General features: G+C 35.0%; 1 protein-coding gene across 1 annotated transcript in view; it reads right to left on the reverse strand.

Moving 5' to 3' along the window:
• Positions 1–664: 664 nt before the first annotated feature.
• The window catches only part of RYR2 (ryanodine receptor 2), a 416,925-nt gene continuing 395,985 nt past the window's right edge, over positions 665–21,604 (reverse strand). The window contains 11 exon segments of the mRNA XM_056487752.1: positions 665–2,462; positions 4,058–4,109; positions 5,547–5,647; positions 6,404–6,468; positions 8,222–8,378; positions 10,588–10,722; positions 11,498–11,644; positions 12,903–12,963; positions 17,007–17,140; positions 19,172–19,214; positions 19,784–19,914. Coding sequence (XP_056343727.1) covers positions 2,367–2,462; positions 4,058–4,109; positions 5,547–5,647; positions 6,404–6,468; positions 8,222–8,378; positions 10,588–10,722; positions 11,498–11,644; positions 12,903–12,963; positions 17,007–17,140; positions 19,172–19,214; positions 19,784–19,914 — 1,122 coding nt within the window. The 3' untranslated portion in view covers positions 665–2,366.

Raw genomic sequence — 21,604 nt, forward strand, 5'->3', positions numbered from 1 at the left:
AAAAACTTAGTGCATCAAACAGGAAATGCCAAGTTTCAGGGACTCACAGAAAGCCTCCAGCCACTGCAGAGGGGACTGCATAAACCAAGGTCTAAAAGTCTGTCAAAGCAAGACCAAAGCCTTTGTTAGCACTGAACACTAATCTTGTAAACTCTCCTGACCAGTCCCTAGATGTAGGAATTTGCTTCTGTGAAAACTATAGTTGATTTAATAAATGAAGATTTTTTCCATACTTATATATTTTGCATCACCATATAAGCGGTAGCTCGCATAATAAAAAAACCTTTAGTGTTTAAGCATGGCTTCACAAATATTTGCTGAACAGCATACTGGATTCAAAAGAAAGGATGCCCAAGGAGTTCTTTGACTTGGAACTTGAGGTTAAACATGTCACATTTATTCTGGTATTTACCTACAAAATCCATTTGAATTTGTTTTGAAGAAAAAGGAATCTTGAAATATCCCTCAGAATCATTAGCTATATATTTTTCCACAAAATGGGCAAAACTAAAATAACCTGTGTGCCTACATGTGTCAAACAACTATTCTCATGTTGTAAATCCAAAAGAAACATCACTACAACCCCCTAACCCAAAAGAAACATCACTACAATCCCCCCACTCCTAAACCTTAGACACAAATCCCAGAAAGGCTGAATAAAGGTGCTTGATGAAGTTGTTCCAAAGAGGGAGGAAACAGAGCTGGACTGAACATTCCAGTCTGGATGGGAGTGGTTCAAAAACTGAATACAAATTGTGCTGGCTCTATCAGCCTGCCCATCCTCTGGCCTCACATTTTGCAAAGTTTGGGAGAATTTTACCACAGCTGTGAACAGGATACCAAATTTGGCAAAATCCACAGAACTGACTTTTAAGAATAACACCTTAGCATTTTAAAGTGATTATTCCCTTAATTGTATTATTTTTTTTTTTTTTTAGTTAAAACTGAATATTGATACAGAAAATTTCTTTTATGACAAAATTGTGAACTGTAAAGAAATGAGGGAGAGCAATAGAACAGCAAGAAGTCCAGGAGAAATGACCAAAAACGGTACCAAAACCTTTCATTAAGGAAAGAGTAGCTGAATCCTGGTTTGAATTGGTTAAAATAATTCAGGGACTGATAAGAAGACCCTATAACAAAGACTTCAAATGCTACCAAAACCAGCTTTTTTCCATTCTGAATGTCTCTTTTTATTTGTAAAGACTGGCATTACAATTGAAAAGGACTCAAAATGGAGTAATGTACACATCATTGGTGTTTCATGATGCAACTGATGGAGTCCCTGAATGGATATTGCTTCAGCTTTGCTTTTAAAAAATAATTTAACAAGAAAATCTTCAACTCCACTATCGATCACAGGTGGCAGAAATGAAAGAAAGAAAAAAAAGAAACTAAAATTACTGTCAAATTCATAACATATATTCATATTGTTGGTTGATGACACTTGTTCCAGATGTACAATAAAGCCCACAACACTTTATTACTATGGAATATAATTATTGTGAATGTTTTCTCATGTTGATAAACTTGTTTCTGAAGGCTGTTTTTTGATTGTTTTAAACTTGCATAATAAACATGCAATGAAACATTTCTTGTTAAAGTGTTTTTTGCAGCTGTCTTGTATTCATACAAAGATTTCATAAAGTAGCAGTGTTGTATCAGAGCATTACCAAAATAAAAGCAAAAGCTAAGGAGGAAGGTAAATGTGAAATGAACTTGATGAGAATAACCTAATCTTGTCCTGAGACACTCCAGTCTTATTAAAAAGATGTGCACAATCAAATCCCTTCCTCCTGAATCCACCAAAACCACAAAATAAATATTAAATTGGAAGGGAAGACATAAAGAAAAAAAAAAAAAAAAGGTCATCATGCACTCATCTTCTGCATAGCTCAACCCACATATAGTAAGGCACTATTTCCCCACAACTTAGTGTCCACAACAATCCTTCACGGTGCTCTGTGAACATAGAGTTCCTTCCAGGATGATGAAATAAACAGACCAAATGAGTGTTGCTACCATGTCACCCCCACGTGTGATCTCTTAGACAAGGGTATCATCTGGCAGTTTCAAAAATAAGCTGTCTCAAGTCTCTACTTGTGTGTGCATGTTATGTATAGGGACATCTTTTGTCTGTGCAAGTGGTTGGTTTGTTTCCAAAGTTGCTGTAATTTTTCATTGTTCTTTACTCCAGTGTTCTCAAAGCAAATACACAGGAAAATAAAAGTGCAGTTGGGTCATTAAAAACAGAGCTTTGGTGCTCCAAAACGCACACAGCTTTGGGGATTTAAGAAATCTTTTAGACATTCCCAAAAGAGCTGGGAAACACATGGACATTTTTGTCCAGAAATCCTCATTTTTGCTTAGTTGAGCTGGTCTTCATATTGTTTTCTGAAGCAATCACCAGCAGGGAAAAACTCCCAGCAGCGTTCTTGATACATTTTCCATACATATGATTCCTGAAAGAAACACAAAAATTATTTAACTTGATTTAATGAGAAACCATCAACCATTACCTTTTATTTTTTTCTCTTTTACTTATATATCACTTCACTTTTTTGATTCTGTGCATGCCAGGCTGTTGAACATAAATCTAAAAAAATCAGGTTAATCATTTTGATTAGTTTAGAATAACTTTTAGGTTTTGGTCACCTGGTCAAAAAGCACTATAGAAATGCACCAGGTAATTTAGGTTTTTTTTTTGCATATTGAGGAGCACTGTAAAGCTCAATTAAAGCTGGCCACAAGGCAAATAGCAAGGTAAGCAGAATATTTTCTGTCATAGAAATATGACTGAATTTCTGCATCAGTCATTTCAAAACATGTTACAAACAATACATAAACCAAAGTGATCTTTATAGTCAGTATTTTCTGAGTCAATGGCTTTTGGTACTTCTTCCTTTCTGATTATTTGTCTGGGTAGGGTTCTGTGTTGAGACATCCCAAAGAATAGTAAATAATATGTCAGTTTATTTCTATTTTGATCACACCACTTAAATGTGTTTTTTATTATGCAAATTTCATAGTAGAAAGGGCATATGTTACACCAGTTACAGAATCAGAGAATAATTTAGGTTGAAAAAGACCTTTTAGATCATTGAATCAAACCATAAACTAGTACCAAGTCCACCACTAAAGCATGTTCCTAGAAGTTACGAAGTATAAAATACTCTTAATTTTCAAACCATCACCTAACAAATAAAAAAGGACTTTTTTAAATTTCAGTTAGTATAAAATTCTCAATTGATGAATGGATGTTCAAAAATAGCAAAGCAAACACATAAAATGTCATACTGGACAAGGCTGAGATTCATGCAAAGAAGATGATTACAGCACACATGTCAGAGTTCAGAAACAGTAAAGCCATACAGATTTATAGCAAATCACCCCTCTGACCCAAGTGTGTCGGGCTATAAATGTGATAATATTCAGTTCTTCTGGGTTTTGAGCTGCATCACAGGAACATTTGCTTAGTCAGCTGAAAGACTACCACTAGGAAAGAAAAAGACTGTAAATTTGATACATTTTCTTAGTGACTTCTAATATACCTAAAGGAAGTTGAGGGGGACACCAGAAGTTTGAAAAAACAGAGAAGAACAAAGAAGAAATCTCCAGAGAAGAAGGTTGTTTTCATTGCTTCCATTTAAAATATATGCATAAGTTCATTCATATGGACTTATTAAGGAATGCATAGAAGACTATATTTAGATGATAATAATAAAAGACAAAGACTATTAAAAAAAGAATTTAAAGGGAGAAATGAAGATTGCTGCTTTCACAGAATATTTCAATGTTCTGTTTCTCATTATTTTTGTTTATGGTATGTATTTATATTTTGTGGAAATAACAAATTAAAAATAACAGGTTCAAATACAAAAAAAGGGAAAGAAAGTGTTGCAGAATTGATACTCCCTAACATTAAGTTGCTTAGAAGAATGAGAATTAAGTTCCATACCATACAGGCTATCAGTTAAAAAAAAAAATATTCATTTTTCCAAGCCTGAATGATTTTTATTTGAGAATTGGCTGACAGCAATAGAGTTGTTCAACCTACCTGTCCTGTATGCTCAGTTTCATCTTTGTTAATAAGATACATCAGAAAAAACCTACAAACAAAGAAAGAGCTGTTATGAATGGAGTGTTTGGAAACAATAGGTAACCCACAAGGAGATGGATATTCTTCAGCTTGTACAGTGATAATGCTGTTCATAGACTTACAGGTCCAGATTTCTATGATAATATTCTGAGACAGATTAAACACTTTCCTGATGCTGTTGACATTCATTGTTCAATGAAAAGTATATTAAAAGGCATGATAGTCAGTTTGACTTTCTGTAGTTAGCAACTCAGTTTAAATTAAGATTTTATAGACTTCCTAAACCAAAAATTTTAACAGACGTTTTCTTGCCCATGAAAGCCCACTTGGAAGCAGACAGAAAACGGTAATCAAAATTTCCTTCTCTTCCACTGAATAAAGAATGATGAATATATCTCAGAGACTTCTGTTGTTGAAATTAGTAGTGTATGTAAGATCAACATGAGCAGAAAAGAAGTTATAATTTAAAAAAAAAATTCGCCTTGAGGATTTGAGCTGACATTCACTGGGTGATAATTTCAAAATTTCACTCATAAGAGACATTGTCTCCAAACATATGTAAAAACATAAAATATGATCATGCACAAAAAGAAAAAACTAGTTCCTCAGGCTGAGGCACTTTAAAGCAAGCATGCTATAGTATGCTATTTGTTCAGCATTTATTAAATAGGAACAAAAACCTGTATGATAGTGCTTTCAATGTATTTTATTTGCACAACCTGTTTTTTAGTTGGAAGGTTTTTATAGGCATGTTTGACTTTGCAGTCTCATTGTTTTGTGCAAATACAGTGCCAGTTTAAAAACACAAAGGCACAGTCCATCCCCTCCTTCATACTGACAGCACTAGTATAAAATACACTCTGGCACTGGATTTTCATACATGAGAGGAACAGTATGATACAGTGACTGTAGCCCTGATAATTGGCTTTATTTAGTTTAGTTGTCACTGGTGCTCTGCTGGAATTTCCAAAGGTGGACCTGATGCCCTTGGTTGATCCCTCTCATCTCCAGCTCCTCATTACAGTTCCCCTACCTCTCTTTGTCCCTGGTTCTCTTCGTCAGCCTCAGCACTCCACACAAAATATTTTGCCCAATTTTTTTTTTGTCTTCTGTGTTTTTTACCTCTTTCCATCAGTCTCCAGGCCAGGTCATACTGCTTCTCTGTACCTTACATACCTCATTCACTTTTACACTTTATGTGGCCTCTGCAGCCACATAACAAGTTCATTTCCACCTATAACCTCATACAAACTTCTTGTGGCACAACCAAGCTGGAAAGTAGGATATGGAACTTGTTAATGCCTTGCTGTCACTGCCACAGAATTATACATTCAGATAGCATAAGTGCACATCAAAGCTGAACAGTTTATGCAAGAGAGGTAATCAGGTACCTGAGGAGGCTGAGAGGATCATGAGTTAGTGAGGAGTGCATTTTTCGTGTACTCACAAATAGTTGGCCAAGTTGTGCTCCTGCAGTGTGTGTGTTTCAAAGCCATGAGGCACTGTATCAAAGTAGTCATTTCCTATTCCACAGATAAAGCACTTTGTCTAGAAGAAAAAACAGAGAGCACTTCAACACTACATGTAACACTCGCCCTGCTTTCAGAAAAGGCAAAAAAAAGTAACAATTTTCCTGAAAATGGCAATGCATCACATATAATAAGTGCTGAACAAAAATGCTTTTCTTTTAAAGATTCAGATTGGATACCTCAGTAAAAACACTTGAATAGAAGCTTAGCTACCATCAGAATAGCTTCTTACTGTTTAAAAAAACAAATCTTTGCTAGCTCTAAGTGAACAGGTATCAGGAGAGAGAATGGCATACAAAGGTCACAGCTGACTTTTTTAATGTTAATCAGCACTTACTGTGACACATGGCAATATTTACCTCAGTGCTTCTCCAGCTGAAACTGAATATGCTCCAAGTTCACATTACAAAGCACAGCTGGTTTGCAACACTTTCCTGACTTCTAACAAATGTACTTCAATGACAGAATGGAAAACCACAAAAGACAAGATACTTTCACACATATACTAACCAAAGAAAATTACTTCTGAGATGAAATGCAACATGACAGTGTTAATAGCCTGTGTTAGAAACCACTAATTTGAAGATCCAAAAGACTTAAATAGCTACAGACATGCAATTCACTATAATTCACATTGTATGATATCAGACCATATACAGGACTGTATTTTCCTCTTAGTTTGAAAAACTATCCACTAGCTAAATTGTATTTTGACTAAAAACACATACTTGTGAAATCTGAAAATAGGTACGGCTCAGCAACAGAATGTTCTTACCTCCATGTCTTCCTTAACTTGCTCTTGTTGATCTCTTAACTCACCAAAAGCATCAATAATTAAACCTAGGGTTAAGTTAAAATGATAGTTAATGTTCAAGAATAGAATTGTGACAAAGAATATTTGGAAATCCAGGGATAACATAACTCTGATAAAAAATATTAAATGAGAATCTTCTGCAGAAATGATAGAAGACAATATACATTCCAAAGACAACAAAACCATAAAGAAAAAAGAGCAAGACAAAGAAACATCAGCAACATGGCTGGCAGTACCATTTTGAATCAAAAAATGGGACAAGCAGACTTCTGTTTTATTCCCAGTCCTCTAATCTTGACTTAGTACATTAAGATCTATGTGGGTTTACAGTGATTAAGACCCTACTATAGAAAGAAAAATTACTGTACATTTAACAGTTGAGATTTTTTATTGCAAGGCAGATGCACAGGCCCAGAGCTCCATGTACCCTCTCTCAAGATGTTTGTCACATAGTACAAGGTTCCACTACAGGGGCTCTAACAAAAGTAAGGGGTCATTTGAGGGAGATACCAAAAGAAGAAGGAGAATCACAGGCTCTAAGGCTCAGATTAGAAACTGCTTATTACATTCCCTTCACTTACTCTAATACAAATAACTCTGCAAGGACTATTGACACTCCTGTACACAAAGATTGACTCTATTCTTCAGCCACTCACAAAATGAAGAAACAAACCACACTAGATATGCCATTTCAGGGTATAAAAAATTTTCCACCCTCCCCAAGCACTTTAAAAAAAACCTGTTGCTTGAGTAAAAGTAATAAACAATGTACCACAAGCTCAAAGTTGCCTTTTGAATTCCCCTGTAGTGAGTGAGAAAGCAGCCTTGCTGCTGTCAAAAGTATCCCAGTTATCTGTCAGCTGACAGAAAGCCATGAGCTGTCAGTATTTTTGACAGCAAGTGAACCCAGCAAAACTGTTTATCAATTTTTCCAAAATTGAGAATATACTTCTGTTAACTTGTGTGAACTTCAATATGAAATTATCTTTTGGGCATTCTTGACAATATTTTAAAGGTACAATATGAAAACAAACAGTGGTTTAAGTACTTCAGGTATAACAGTGAACATAATTAATGTAAACATAATTAAAAAATCCTTGACATCCCAAAATAGGATATCCACTATCCAGATTACAACAGTGAGAAACACTATCAGTCAAATTGTTTCACTGAAATTCCAAAGCTTACTAATGGCAGCTAACTTTCCACTGTCATTAACTAGGCTATACTAAAGCTGTTTCATATCAAGCACTTTTTCACTCTTAGAAATTGTTCAAATAAGGAGGCATCACACAAAACAGCAATTTTTATGTAAGAAAAGATTTAATCTCTTAAAGCTATGGTCCAATTTTCACACCACTATTACCAATCTGAGGATCTGCCAGATAGAGAAGAATTTATGCTATTTGCAGGAGGACTACTGATTTTGTCCATGAAAGCTCATGTAGGATGGGTTACACTGAAGAACAATTTTAAGTGCCACAAGATTTCTATAGGAGGCTTTCAGAAAGGGCAATGACAAGACAGAAACTGCAGTGACATCAGTATTCTTAGGGAAAAAATGTCTTTTTTTCTATTGATCCAGTTAGAGCCTGTTGATTTTACAGAGACTCAGAACAATGCATGAGAGTCAGCTGGGTGTGATTTTCTATATAAACCTGTCCTCCATGATCTGCCCTGCTGTTCTGTCTGAATCTTAGGTTTGTGATTACCACAGCACTAAGGTCTTTGTACTGCTAAATAATGCTTTCAGCCCTACTGAGGATTACAAATGCATACCTTGGATAATTGCAAGCAGGATGACAATCACAAAGAAGAAGAAAGTGATGTCAAAGATAATCCTATAGATTTCATATTCATCTCCTGCTGGATCTTCTATTTCATCACCAATGCCTCCTCCTGCACGTACTCCAACGTACATATGAAACATGTAGCACTAGAAAAGACATAACAAAGGTATACAAAGGCTGTTTGCAGCTAAAAGCAAAAATACCCAGTGTTACAAATTCAGTAATTGGTAGAACTGGTCTGGAACTATGACATGCCAGGCCATCTTTTTCTCTCCTTTGAGATTATGCATTTTTCTGACGGAGGGGAAATGCTGGTGTGCAGCTGAAGCTGCAGTATATCATGTTCTGTCATTATGTAGCAGTCCAATAAGATCAAAAGTTCAACTGCCAGAAGCTCAGCAGCACCCCATGATTCATGTAAAATCATTTCAGCAGTGTAAATAGGAAATATCATCACCACCACAGCCATCTCCTTTTCTAATTTCCTAGCTCAAAAGTGAATGATTTTCTCTGGTTTTAGTATTTCAAATTCAAATTTAAAAATAAACAACCTTTCTTCCCAAGCTAAAATAAAACAAAGAAGCCCACAACCAAGCAAAAAATCTTTGTGAATGCTTGTGTGGAGAATATGCTAATGATTGAAAATGTCTGAGAATAATACTGTGAAACTACGATATGAAAAGTGGTATAATAGGTCTGTTAGTGAAGTTACCTGGGATGCTGAAAATACAAAATTTCCAGTTTTATCATGTTATAATTTAATAGGAAATTATGGTATTACTATCTAGAGGGCTAGAGCAGGGGATTTTTATTTTTTTTCTTTAAGCAGGTTTGCAAACTACAGGTCAAGGGTTCTCAATCTCTATCAAAAAATACTGATAACAATAACTAACTCCTAAAGCCTAACCATACAAAAAAAGCATTCTTCTATTTCTATGCCACACTGTCCCCCAAATCCCTTCTGTAAAAAATTGATATAGTACCATATAATGCTGAGTGATCCTTGCCTGAAAAATCTAACAGTTTCTAGAGATTGAAAGGTAATAATTAACTTAATGAGTGAATGCATTGTTACTTATCTAAAAAATGTTGGGTTGTTATTTCCACCAAATTATGTACATTCATTTTCTTTTAAATCCCATTTCAAGTCATAGTGTTTTTACAAGAGGCAGCCCTGATTGTACAGCATAACACGTTTATTCTAATTCATTCCTGTACAATATTACAACCTTGTGATACATGTGTTTTCAGAGAATTACAGAGCAGGTTGGGTCAGAGTGACTTTATGAGGTCTCTACTCCAAGCAGGGCCCATTATAACCTCAGAAAAAATTGGTTTAGGCTTTATCCAAGTCAGTTCATTATTCCTTCCTAAGAAGGGAGACTGCAACAACCTCTCTGAGCATCACGATCCATTGCTTGGCTCCCCTCAGCCATTTTCTACTTTTTTACTTTTCATTTTTCTACTTTATGTCCACAGTCCGCTGCCATGCACTTCCTGGTAGGAGCTTGGATTTGTCTTCCCAATAATCTTCCTGCAGGCACTGGGAGCTCCTCTTACACACCCTTCACCCTGAGACTTTCTCTTCTCTAGAACAAACAAGCCCAGCTCCCTTCTACTCTCCTCCCACAGCAAGTGCTCCAGCGCCTGACAATTTAACAGTGCTTCATGTTCCAGTTTACCTGGCTTTGGTGTGCCAAATGTCCCAAACCACACAAAAATACAGACACACTACTCTGCTTCAACAGTTTATCTATTCATTTGGCTTCTAAATGAAAGAGATTCAGCACACTGAAATACATTTAACTCTGGTACATTATTTGTTTTGGAGGGCAATGCATCTTGGAAGTTCTTTATGGTTCAAGCCCTACCTACCACCCATAAGTCCAAAGCCTGGCACTGTCTTAGCTAGCACAAAATTATTTAAAGCAGTTCTGAACACAGTAGTTACTGAACTGCCTATTAAAGGTAACTATGACAATTCATGATAAGAGAAACTGATGGATTTCAAAGCTTAAACAAGAGCTTAAGTATTTGCATTATTTATGAAAGTGCTTGCTACCCTCCCCCTAAATGACATGCTGAATTTCACAAGTGCTGCCCTTCAGCCAGCTCAGCTTCACAGCTTGTTGTTTTGCACTTTCTGAACAACTATAGCAAAGTATAGTACCACATTTCTTCTATTCCTTTATAGATGAGTTTGTGGATCACACACAAGATCTATCTATTTGTTGAGGATTTCCTGCCCACTGGCTAATGACATGGTAGTATGAGTACCAATTGACAAGATGAGCAGAGCAAAACCACAACAGCTTAGAGAAAAAGAAAAAAAACAGGAAGCAAAATAACACTTACTGTTAGCATATCATCACATTTCATGTCTGGCATATCACCATCTTCACTCTTGTTGTAGAACTTGCGGAAAAAATTGAATGCCACTACTGTATACAAGTACACCACTACTGCCAGTAATCCCACTGTTAGGACAAGCTAGAAGACAAAATTACAGAATGAGTGTAACACCACTATGGAATTGAGATTTATCTTTTCTTTCAGAAAGAAAACAAAAAAAGGAAAGTATCAATAAACTGCACTAGCAGCAGGAAATCTTTTCCTTTTTATACATTTTTGTAACACAGAGTAATATATCTGCATATTCTCATGTAAAGATTGTGCATTTTATTTTGATCAAAAGCTATGTTTCAGAAACATAATTACAAAGATCAAATCTTATGGATAGATACACAATGAAAACATACATTAGAATCATACACAATCCCCGTAATCAGATAAAAAAATCTGAAAATTCACTACCTAATAGTATGTAATTAAGTGAAATAAAGTTGGCTACTAATTTAATAGCAAAGCAACTTTTTTTTACGTGTATGAAATCAAACATAAAAAAAACCCTGTTCCTAATATTTTAATATCTCAGAAAAGCATCAACAAGTGCTCCAGAGCTTAATGGAAAGCAGTTTGGAGGGAGCTTCAGTATCCTGTAAATTGATATTTCATTTGTGTAGCTCCTAGATCTAAAACATTCCTTATAAATAATGCCACCTTAATTCATAGGTAATTTTAGAAGGGAAAATATTTTTTCTTTTTTTTACATATCCCATTGTCTAGTTTCTCCATCAACTCAAGTTCTAGAGTTCATGATGAAAGAGCATTTCTGTTGTCAACCTGCAGAGCACCTGACTCAACGAAGGGATCTCTCCTCTGTACTCCAGAAGTAAAAAAGCTGAGGAGAGATGAGAGCTGATACCTGTTTGCCATTGTGGGTAACTGATGACAGGATAGTTCGTAATGTCTTGAATCCCATTGCAATGTCCAGGAGGTGAGCAGCAAAGAAAAAATTGTTGTAATGGCCAAGGACTGACATGGTCATGTACCAGGCTAGGTAAAGGAAAGACTAACAGAAAAAAGAAGTACATTCAAAATAAAATTCACGGCTTTAATTTAACTCAAGATAATAAGGAAAAGCAAAAATTTCTCAAATACGCTTTTCTTTAAATAGAAAACTTTCTTTAAACAGAGAAATTTCTAGATATCATTGAGAATTTTCTATTTGTGCAACAATATTAAATCCTTAAATACAAAGTCAACAAGATATGGGCAAAACCAAGAAATTCAGAATTTATATTAAAAAAACCTGATTTTGAAATTCTTAAACCCTTATTTTCAAATGTCTCTATTGCATTTTTTTTCTGATTTAAATTACTTTTTAAAATAATTTCTAAATATTTACATTAAAACATTAATACCCAAAGTTAATTAATGAAAATTACAGGACTCTGCAAGCAACAAAATGAATTTTATAATTAATCTGAGCTACTAAAACTCCTATTTAAACATATAAGCATTATTTAAATAACCAAAAACGTAAATTTCATCTGATCATCTATCAATTCATTTTTATTGAACTTAAAGACAAGTACTTACAAGATAAATTATATTCCATTCCTTAAGAAAATGCTAGTCCCAAACAAACATGTTTACAGATCATGCTGTCTCTAGACCTTCAGGTTTACTGTTTCCACTTTTCCTGGGTACCTTCAGATTACACGTGCATTTTCCATCTGTCCTAGTTCCAAAATAATTTTCCCCAACTGTTTTTCTTACCAGTAAATTAAGTAATTAGGCAAACAGTAATTGTAAGACTGAAAAATCATATGATGACTGATTTCTTAAACTGCATTATCTCTCCTCGTTTTTTTGCTTTTAAAGACTCCCTTTTTCAAATTATTGAAATAATTTGTGTCATTCTGTGACACATCTTACTGTTGTTTTCAGTGATACAAATTTAGCAATTCCAGATACATATTGATCTCACTGTGCTCCAGGAATATTCAAGTGCTCATAATATTTCTGAACAATAGGAAAAATGGCAATTAGTATTTATACAGTCAATTTTCTTATTCTACAGTGCAGTGCCTTCCTATTGCTTCTAATAAAGCATATCAGAGGGAGGAATTTCTATTAAATACTACCAATGTAACTGTGAAAATATGTTGATCAATGTCTCTTTAAGCTTTCAAGATTTTCTTCTTGTAGTAAAATAAATATAATCCAGAGTATTTCACACTTCTTGTTGAAGCACTTTGCATTAACAAGTGCATATTTCATTTTAGAACATCTATGTATATATATGTATATACTGAGAAACTTACGTTATCAGTGAAAACAACTCCTAATTTCCACATCTGATACTTAACATCAATGGAATTTAGCCTGTTAAAAAAAAAAATTGCATTTTATAGCAAAACACAACTAGAAAATACGAAACACAATCTGTAGGAAGTGTATTGTCACATAACAGGAGTCAATAGCTGATCAATTACTCCAAAAGCTGAAATACATCACAACCTTGTTCTAATTCACACTTTTACTCTGGAATGAATCTGTCAAAAAAACCCAACAAAAAAAAAAAACAAAAAGGTGAAAATCAAATTCATAAGTACTATTTTGAATTCATCAGACCTAATGCTGATTGATTTCTAAAATGCTATCATGCTGAAGTAAGTGAAATAAGCTGACTTTGAAATCCATGGAGAAAAAAAGTATTTTGTTTACTTTTTAATGCAACCCAACTAAGCCTGAAGTAGCTAGTCAAAAAAGTAGCCAAATTTGCACCCTAAAACGCCAATTCTTTACCTTAGTTATTAAAACATACCTTGAGTGACACAATTGGATGACATTAAAGACAAACAAATTTAGATCAGATGAATCTCAGAGCTTGTTCAGAAAATTGACCCATTTTTCTAAGGCTTATAAGGAAAATCAGTAATGAAAATATAACAATTCTTACCAGTTAATGAGTTTTGATATGGGTACTTAGGAAAATCTTCTATTAATGTTACTTTTGGTAAAATACAAAGCATCCCATCAGATAAAAAACATTCTATATCAGTTGTCAACTAGATAGGAAACACCCTTTTTATTGCACTGTGACAAAATTTTGTGTCAGTCATTGAACACCAAGAGGGGATACTTCACTGAGAATGGTGCCAGTTGACCATTACAAAAAAAAAGCATTGAACCAAAACCAAACAATGAGTTAAAGGCTGCCTGTAACCAAAACCAAACAATGAGTTACAGGCTGCCTGTAACCAAAACCAAACAATGAGTTATAGGCTGCCTGTCTGCTTTCTGTGTGTCTTGAAGACAGAGCACAGAACAGATTATGTTTGAGGCATCCTGCACAAAGCCTCTGCAAGGATCCACTAGGCTTAAGAATCCCAAGTAAATAATCAAAGGAGGAGGTATTTTACATTAGCATCCATAAGGGGAAAGGTTTGGAACTGAGATTCCTTCATTCCTTTCAATGGAACAGGCTGGGAATTTGGACATTAACAGTGACTGTGCCTGCCTATCAACCACAACAGCTGAAGCCCTGCCCACCTGCAGATATACACTTCTATTTAGACAAACAGGCACATCCACACTTTTCTAAATCCTGCAGTGCCACTACAGCAAATATAAATCTTGAGACTTCAGGTGTAAAAACTATTGCAAGTAAAATTCCTTACTTTTTCACTAGCCATTATGGGCAAGAGATAGACTGTCACTTGAGGAAAAAGTCTGCTAGTTCTCCAGGAAGAATCCTCTTCTCTGAGATACTACTTTACTAAAAATAGGACTGTCCACTCCAGAATCTTTTGAAAACCTAGATTATTGTTTCTCATGGCAAGGAAGAATAAGACCTTTAAAATTCTTCCCCATTCTTAGGCCAACTACATTCATTGTTTGTAGGTTTCATATTTAGGATGTGGTCTAACTTCTCACCAATCTACAAAAACTTTAGATCTTCCAGGACAAAATTATTTACAATTTTTTTGTTCTTGGAAATGGAAGAATTCTCCTACCATGTGAGTGTTTGTTTATTTTCCAAATTAGCCTTATGTCACCACCTGCTGCAGATGCTTGAGCCTTATCTGGCTCCTCTGTTGACTGACTAAACTAATGATCACAGAAACAAGAGCAGTTAGAAAGGGAAAGGGAAATAATGCTAACGATGGCACCTCTGAATATTAAATTTCATGTTTGTGTCTTCAACACTATTTTCTCAAATATACCACATCTATGATGTGTCTAATTTAAAACCCAAAAGAAGCCACTAATACAGTGGAAAAACAGCACTGCTGTCCCAATCTCAATGTGCAAAATTTAACTGTCTTTACTATCTAATCTACAGGAGAGCTCCAGCTGCATCATCATTCTAAGTTGGTTGTAGTTAAATAATACTGCAACATACTTAAATAATTAAACATTAAAATATTTATACATTTAAATAAATACACTTTAAAAATATTCAAGGCTGCATCGATGAGCTGGATGGCTCTTCAAGAGTCAGTAAAATGCAAATTTTTTTTAACACTGTGACAGGCAGAAGCTTTTGATGGACCATGGTCACCTGCAAGTAGAGGGCTTTAAGTCCCTTGCAAAAAGACAGATGCAAATCCCAGGCTATTTTTCCAAAGGGAAGGGAGAGAAAAGTAGGAGCTAGGGGTCAAGGTGACCCTCTCACTTGTACTGAAGATGAAAATGCTGCACAGTGCCCTTCCCTTCTGTGTTGTGAGACCCAGGTATCTGGCCTGGCCTCAGCCTGCACCATCTCCTCCTGCCACAGGCAGAAGCACCAGAGCTGCAACCTGCACCAGGTCACACATCCTCTATTTTCTTCCCAAAGTACTACAGTAAGGGGTCAGTTCCAATGCTTCTCCCACCCCTCTCTTCACTGCATGGTAAATAAATGTCAAATTTGAAATCTGGAATATGTGTAATTTTTAGTAGCTACATTAGTATTCATTTTTGAAACTGTTAAAAAGTGGATAAATGTATCTTCTTGAAGAGCATATTTTTTATGTGACTGGTTCTGCAAATTTTTATAATAGTTTTTTTTTATTTTCCTGCAATATATTAATCTGTTATGAGAATGGAATGATTCCTCCAGGTAGGACATGAAATATGGATGAGGTCATAATTTTTTTTTTAACTTGATATAACATGAGGAGATATTAGAGATGTTAAAAAAAAACAGACATCCTTCAGACATGATTCTTAAACTAAATATTACATCAGCCTTCTCCATCTGCTTCATTCTGGTCTGTTTTTTCAAGATTATTCAGAGAAACATTATTTAAATGTTTTTCCCCTCGTATGAGTATGAGCACACAGGAAGGGAAAGTACTTTTATTTTGTTTTTGTACCAATAATAAAAAGTAGTAGGTTGTTTTGTAAACTCAAGCATGAGTCCTATATAACACAGGAGTAGCAAAACAGAGTGGAAGAAAGCATTCTGGAAAGTACTTCTGCCACAATATTAAATTTTGTTTAGTACTGAAATGCCACAGAGTCCTTGAGCCTTTACACTGCACCTGATTGATTGTTCAGACAGACTCCTGGTTTATTAATATCCACCTTTATAAAGATCAGTAGAAGAGCCATCCTTACAAAAACAGCCCTTGCTTCAATGCAATTCTAATCTACCAGTAGACTCACTGCCTACTTCTCATAATCCTTTCATGCCCATAGATAAAATGTTGCTTTTAGAGAAAACTTTAAATAAACCCTTACATCAGAATCTCTACAGCATTAAAGTTCCATCTGTTAAAATATGTTCTATCTAGTTGAATACCTTTTTTAAAATGCAGAACAGGAAAAAGCTTTTTTTTATTTTTCTTTGTTTTTTTCTGCAATGCTTTATAAAAGCTGAAGATGCCCCTGTCCTACAAATGAGAATTTAATACTCTGAATCTCTAGGGTCCTCTCTTTATTTCTGTCTCCCAAATGATAAACAAATGCATAGTTGAGGGAAAACAAATTACAAAAGGATTTGAAGATTAATCATCTGATTCCCAGACACTAGCACTGAAATTTATTCCATCATTTCTTTGCAACCAGAACACACAGTGCCATTTTCGCTCTTTCTTTCCAGCAGAGCTGAATTGAGAACTTGAAAAGGAGATTCCAGCCCAGCTGTAATGACACTATCAAAAGAGTGGGTATATCAAGCAGCTGTGCACTAAACTAAATCTTCATACAAAAAAAAACAGAGGAATCCTGCATATACATTGTCTATAATTAAATAAACTTACTGTATCATTCAACATAAGAATTGATTCCTTATGCAAATATACATAAATGAGCAACAGATGTTTTGTCTAAATGACAAACTTTGAACACTTCATTTTTAACTCACAAAAAACCCCAACAAAATAAAGAAAAAGAAACAAACAAAAAGCCCCAGTCACAAAGTGTAGGCAAATGCTTACACAGCAGAAAAAGAGCTGTCCTTCTTTGGTTTCTTCTTTTCTCGAGCATCACTAAAATCAAGAGCAGCTTTGTCCATTCCTAGTAATTCACTGATCCGGTCACGGCCATAGAACTCACCATATTTATCCATTACCTAAAGTTAGAAGGAATATTCAGAAATATTAATCAATGGGGTAGATCAGCAGTTATTTGGCCTGTATCTGAAGACAAGAGGTTAAATATACAAGGAGCCTGAGAACAGTGCTTCATGACTATGGATGACATTGGGATCACAAGATTTTGAACACAGAGTTACGGCAAAATATTGTTTTCAGTGAATTCAAACTAGCCCTATCTCTTTCTGTCAAAATTTAACATGTTTCATAACTAATTTTGCTGGAAATAAACATCTACATGCTTTCATTCTGACTGAACACACAGCTCCTTCCTAAATATTATCTGTCTCTTCTCATTTTAAAAAGAATAGTCAAAGAAATACAAATTTTTCTATAACAAGATCATAACTCAGTGACTCCTGCAGGTGAGGAGGTATTTTGCCAGCTTTCTACTAGGAAATGCTTTAAATATTTATTGATATTTTTGCAGATTTTTAGAGAAACTTTTTTTGTAACAAGCCTGAAAACAGTGCTTCATGATAGGGATTATTTTTTAGACTGGAGATTAAAATACAAATATATATAAAAGAAGATTTTCCTTGCAAAACAGTATATTTGAAGTCATACAGCATAGTTCCTCAGCCAAAGCTAAGGTACCAAATCTTCCACACAACTTAAAATAATTCTCTTTTCCTTTTGATTTGACCCTTCCTTGACCAACTACATTGACAGAAGCAATGTAGAATTTTATTTTCTTTCTCAAGTACTCTGTGAGAGCTACTGCTTCCCCTTTGCTTAGAGAGAGGTAGAAATCTGTATATAACAACCTAAAATATGAAAATAACAATTTCCACAGAAAAATGAATAAACAATTCAAAGGAATCTTTTTGGTCAGGTTGACCTAAGACTAATACAAAGCAGAAAAGCTAAGAGTACTAAAAATATATGTTTCCAAAAGTATTATACAAAGTGTGAAGAGAGGTAAATCTGATCCAATAAAAAGCACATCCTCTTTTTCAATTTTGACCACACTAAAAAGATTATTTTTGCCATAAGCTATTGTAGAAACATTAGATTTCTTTCTTAAGAGTGAGCTGAGAAAGCATTTAAGATAGCATTTGTAATGAAATGAGCTCCTGCAGTCCCTGCTTAGACAGGACTGTTTCTGAGAGATCATTAGCTTATGCAATAAAAGCTCACCTGCACACCCACAAAGGAGCCCAGGGACACTGTGCCTGGGGAAGAGTACAAGGAATACCTTGCACAGCTAGTCAAATGCCCATCAAAGGCTCATTTCCTCAAGCCTAGAGAGCTACAGTGGCACAGTGGCAGGCAGGAACCCAAACTATGGATTCACAGTGAATGGATGCTCTCCAGGGCAGTCCCAGGAGAGCCTCAGACCCAAAACCCATCAAAATGAGTCACTGCAAAAAACTCTCCAGATAATCAAACTAAGAGGATTGCTGCCAATAATGGCAATAATGACAATAAATGGCATGTTATTGGATGTTACAGGGAGAAAGCAAAAATGGAGAAAAGGATGGATTGAGGTGACTTGGGGAAGAAAAATCATGGGAAAATAGAGAGGTAAGGGACAAAAAAGGCCAGTGCATGCGTATACCTTTTAGGTAGTTATAGTTGCCTGATTATGCCCTGTGCCTAAACATCTCAATCTGTCCTGTTTCTTATCAATTACTTTTTAACCTTCTGTTGGGTGAGGGACATTGTTCCTCAGGTATGGAGGTCAAAACATAAATACAGACAAGATATTTTATGTAATTTGCATCTTACATACAAGCATACTAAAATTCTTCATGTAATTTGATGAACGTATTTGAATTCCTTTTTTATACAAAATCTGTATGTAGAAAAAGGCTGAAACCTATTAAAAGTAGTTATATGAATGTGGTAAGAAATTCTCTGTATTTTAAAATTGTAAATATGAAAATTTACATTGAATCAAAGTTATATTTCAAAGAAGTGTAGTCCACATTCCTCCAAACATGAACAGAAATATGCATTTAGAATTTTATTTTAACCTCATAAATCTTTTTAAAAATAAGCCTTACCTTTCTTTTCACAAACTTGTCCCAGTAGTTATTTGGAAAAGACCTGAAAAACACAGATTAAATTTTAGACAAATAGATACTGATTCTGTTTCTAAGAGTCTCTGTGGTGACTATCACCAGCTAGTCACTTGTGAACCCTCTGGAGTGAGAGCTGCCAAATGGTGTTCAGCCTACCGTGTAAATGTGAGAAGCACAACAGAGCCAAAGCCTGCAGACAGGATTCTAGAGCATCTACATCCCACACACAGTCCCACCAGGCAGAGAAACAGAAATTTAAATATGTGATACAAACACAGCTCACTCTGGAACTGACAGCAATGCACAACCATCATCCCTGTGCTTGCCAAAACAAACCTATCCCTTTTCTTTTTTCTTTTATGAAGAGAAATAACTTAAAGGCAAAAGTTTGGGAATGCATAAGATTAAACAGTAGTATTAGAAATTATAGTAAACATTAGCCTTGCAGGTGCCTGAAAATTTTATATATCCTTGCTAGAAATATATGCCTAATAATTGTTTATTTCAGACAAGATGGATAATAAGTACATAATTGTGGAAACAGAGGAATAATTAATTGAGGGCTATAATGAGACAGAGTAAGTAAAAACTCACTGTGTGTTGATTACAAGCCTATCCCACTGTCCCTTAATATCATCTTCTGATGGTTGCTCAGTTATATATAGCCCATCAAATTCCAATTTCCTTGCCACTTCCTTTTCTCTCTTAAAAATAACCAGTGGAACCTGCAGTTGAAAGAAAATACAGGAATTATTTAAAATGCACTGATATGTCTTCAAACTTTAAGAAAAGCTGATTGCTATAAAGAAATAAGTATCAAAACTGAAGAAAGCAAAAAGTAGTACTTGAAAAAATTAAATGACTTAACAATTTCCCTGAACACAGATAAGGTATTAATATACTAGGATCAGGTCATTCAGAATCATTAAATAACCGTGTACTAAAAAGTTGTAAAAAAATGGCCAAAACACCTGAAAAGGGATTTTTCAAATAAAAACAGTTTTTCAGTGCTATGAAAGGATTAGAGGAAGTCATGTGAAAGAGAGCTAAAATACTTTTTTTTTTTAATTCTTAGAAATTCTAGTTCCAAATATTATTTTGGGGTGGCATTTTTGGATTTCATTTTGATACTCAAAAATGTTAGAGGCACCTTTTATTTGTTAAAGAATTTTTGAGGTTTCACAGTGGGAAACAAAGTGTTTTGCTGCAAAGAACAAAGACCGTAAGTAACAAAAAAAGAGTTGTCAGCAGCTGAGACAGCTAGCCAGGCTTTGCCTACAACTCTCCATCTGCTGGATGGGTTCAAAAGCACATTTCAAGAAGGCAGATGTAAATAGTGGTCCAAGTTAAGTGGATTTTTCTAAGAAATCTGTTACCAAAAGAAAGTAAACTCTACTCTTTCCTGGAACAATTTCACAGGTCCCCAAAATTCACCCACCTTGCATTACCCACCTTGACTGTAATAGTAGCCAAGAGTGGACATGAGTATACTGAAACAGTGATAATGAAAATCAAAACTACTCAAGCAAAATGGTGATTACATTAGATACATTAGAAAAGAGTTCCAACACCATTTTCAGACAGTTAAATGACAAAAATGCAATGGATTTCATGCTAAGCAATATTTAGAAGCAAACCTATCACATGCAGGTCTGCTGTTTGGAAGATTTTGGACTTAAAGGTCTCCAAAACAGAGACTGAAGCCATATTTGGACCATATTTTGGGTTCAGAACTGGAAAGGCAATTAATTAAAATAAATATTGATAACAATGTTTCTCCCATATAGTCAAAGAATAAACATTCAAAATAAAATAGTAGAAACAAACAAAAAAGTATGAGTTGGGAAAAGAAAACATCTCAAAACCCAGAAACTTAAGCTTTCATGCTGCATAGCAACCAATGCAACAAAAAATTGGTTAGGTATCTATTGACCTATAGGGATACTCAGAGATGAAAATCAACATTAAATGTAGTACTATGATGAACATTTCCTTGAGTTACAAATTTAGATTGTGTCTTTTAGCATAGAACAAATTATTAGCCATTAAAAGAGGAAAAGAAAAAATATTAAGAAACACGTAGACCTTAATAAAGACATAAGGATAAATGAGCAGCTGGGTCATATCAAGGGTCCATTTAATTTTTAGCACTATCCTGCACTATGACTTACAGCTCTTGCCCTGGAAATGTTTAAAAATGGGGGAAGTACATGTCAGATATACTTCTCCCAGCTCCAGAGATTAAAGACAATCATCATTTCACCAGTGGAAGTGACATCTTTAGCATTCACATCCATAACAGAGATCTTCTCCAACATATTCCTTTGAAAGTTGCTTACACTCCTGCCAAAACACTACCAGCAGTGTGTGTATGAACAGCAGGCATTTTATAGTCACAACAGGCAGCAGCAGTAG

This window comes from Oenanthe melanoleuca, chromosome 3 (assembly GCF_029582105.1).
Source record: "Oenanthe melanoleuca isolate GR-GAL-2019-014 chromosome 3, OMel1.0, whole genome shotgun sequence".
Taxonomy (NCBI): Eukaryota; Metazoa; Chordata; class Aves; order Passeriformes; family Muscicapidae; genus Oenanthe; species Oenanthe melanoleuca.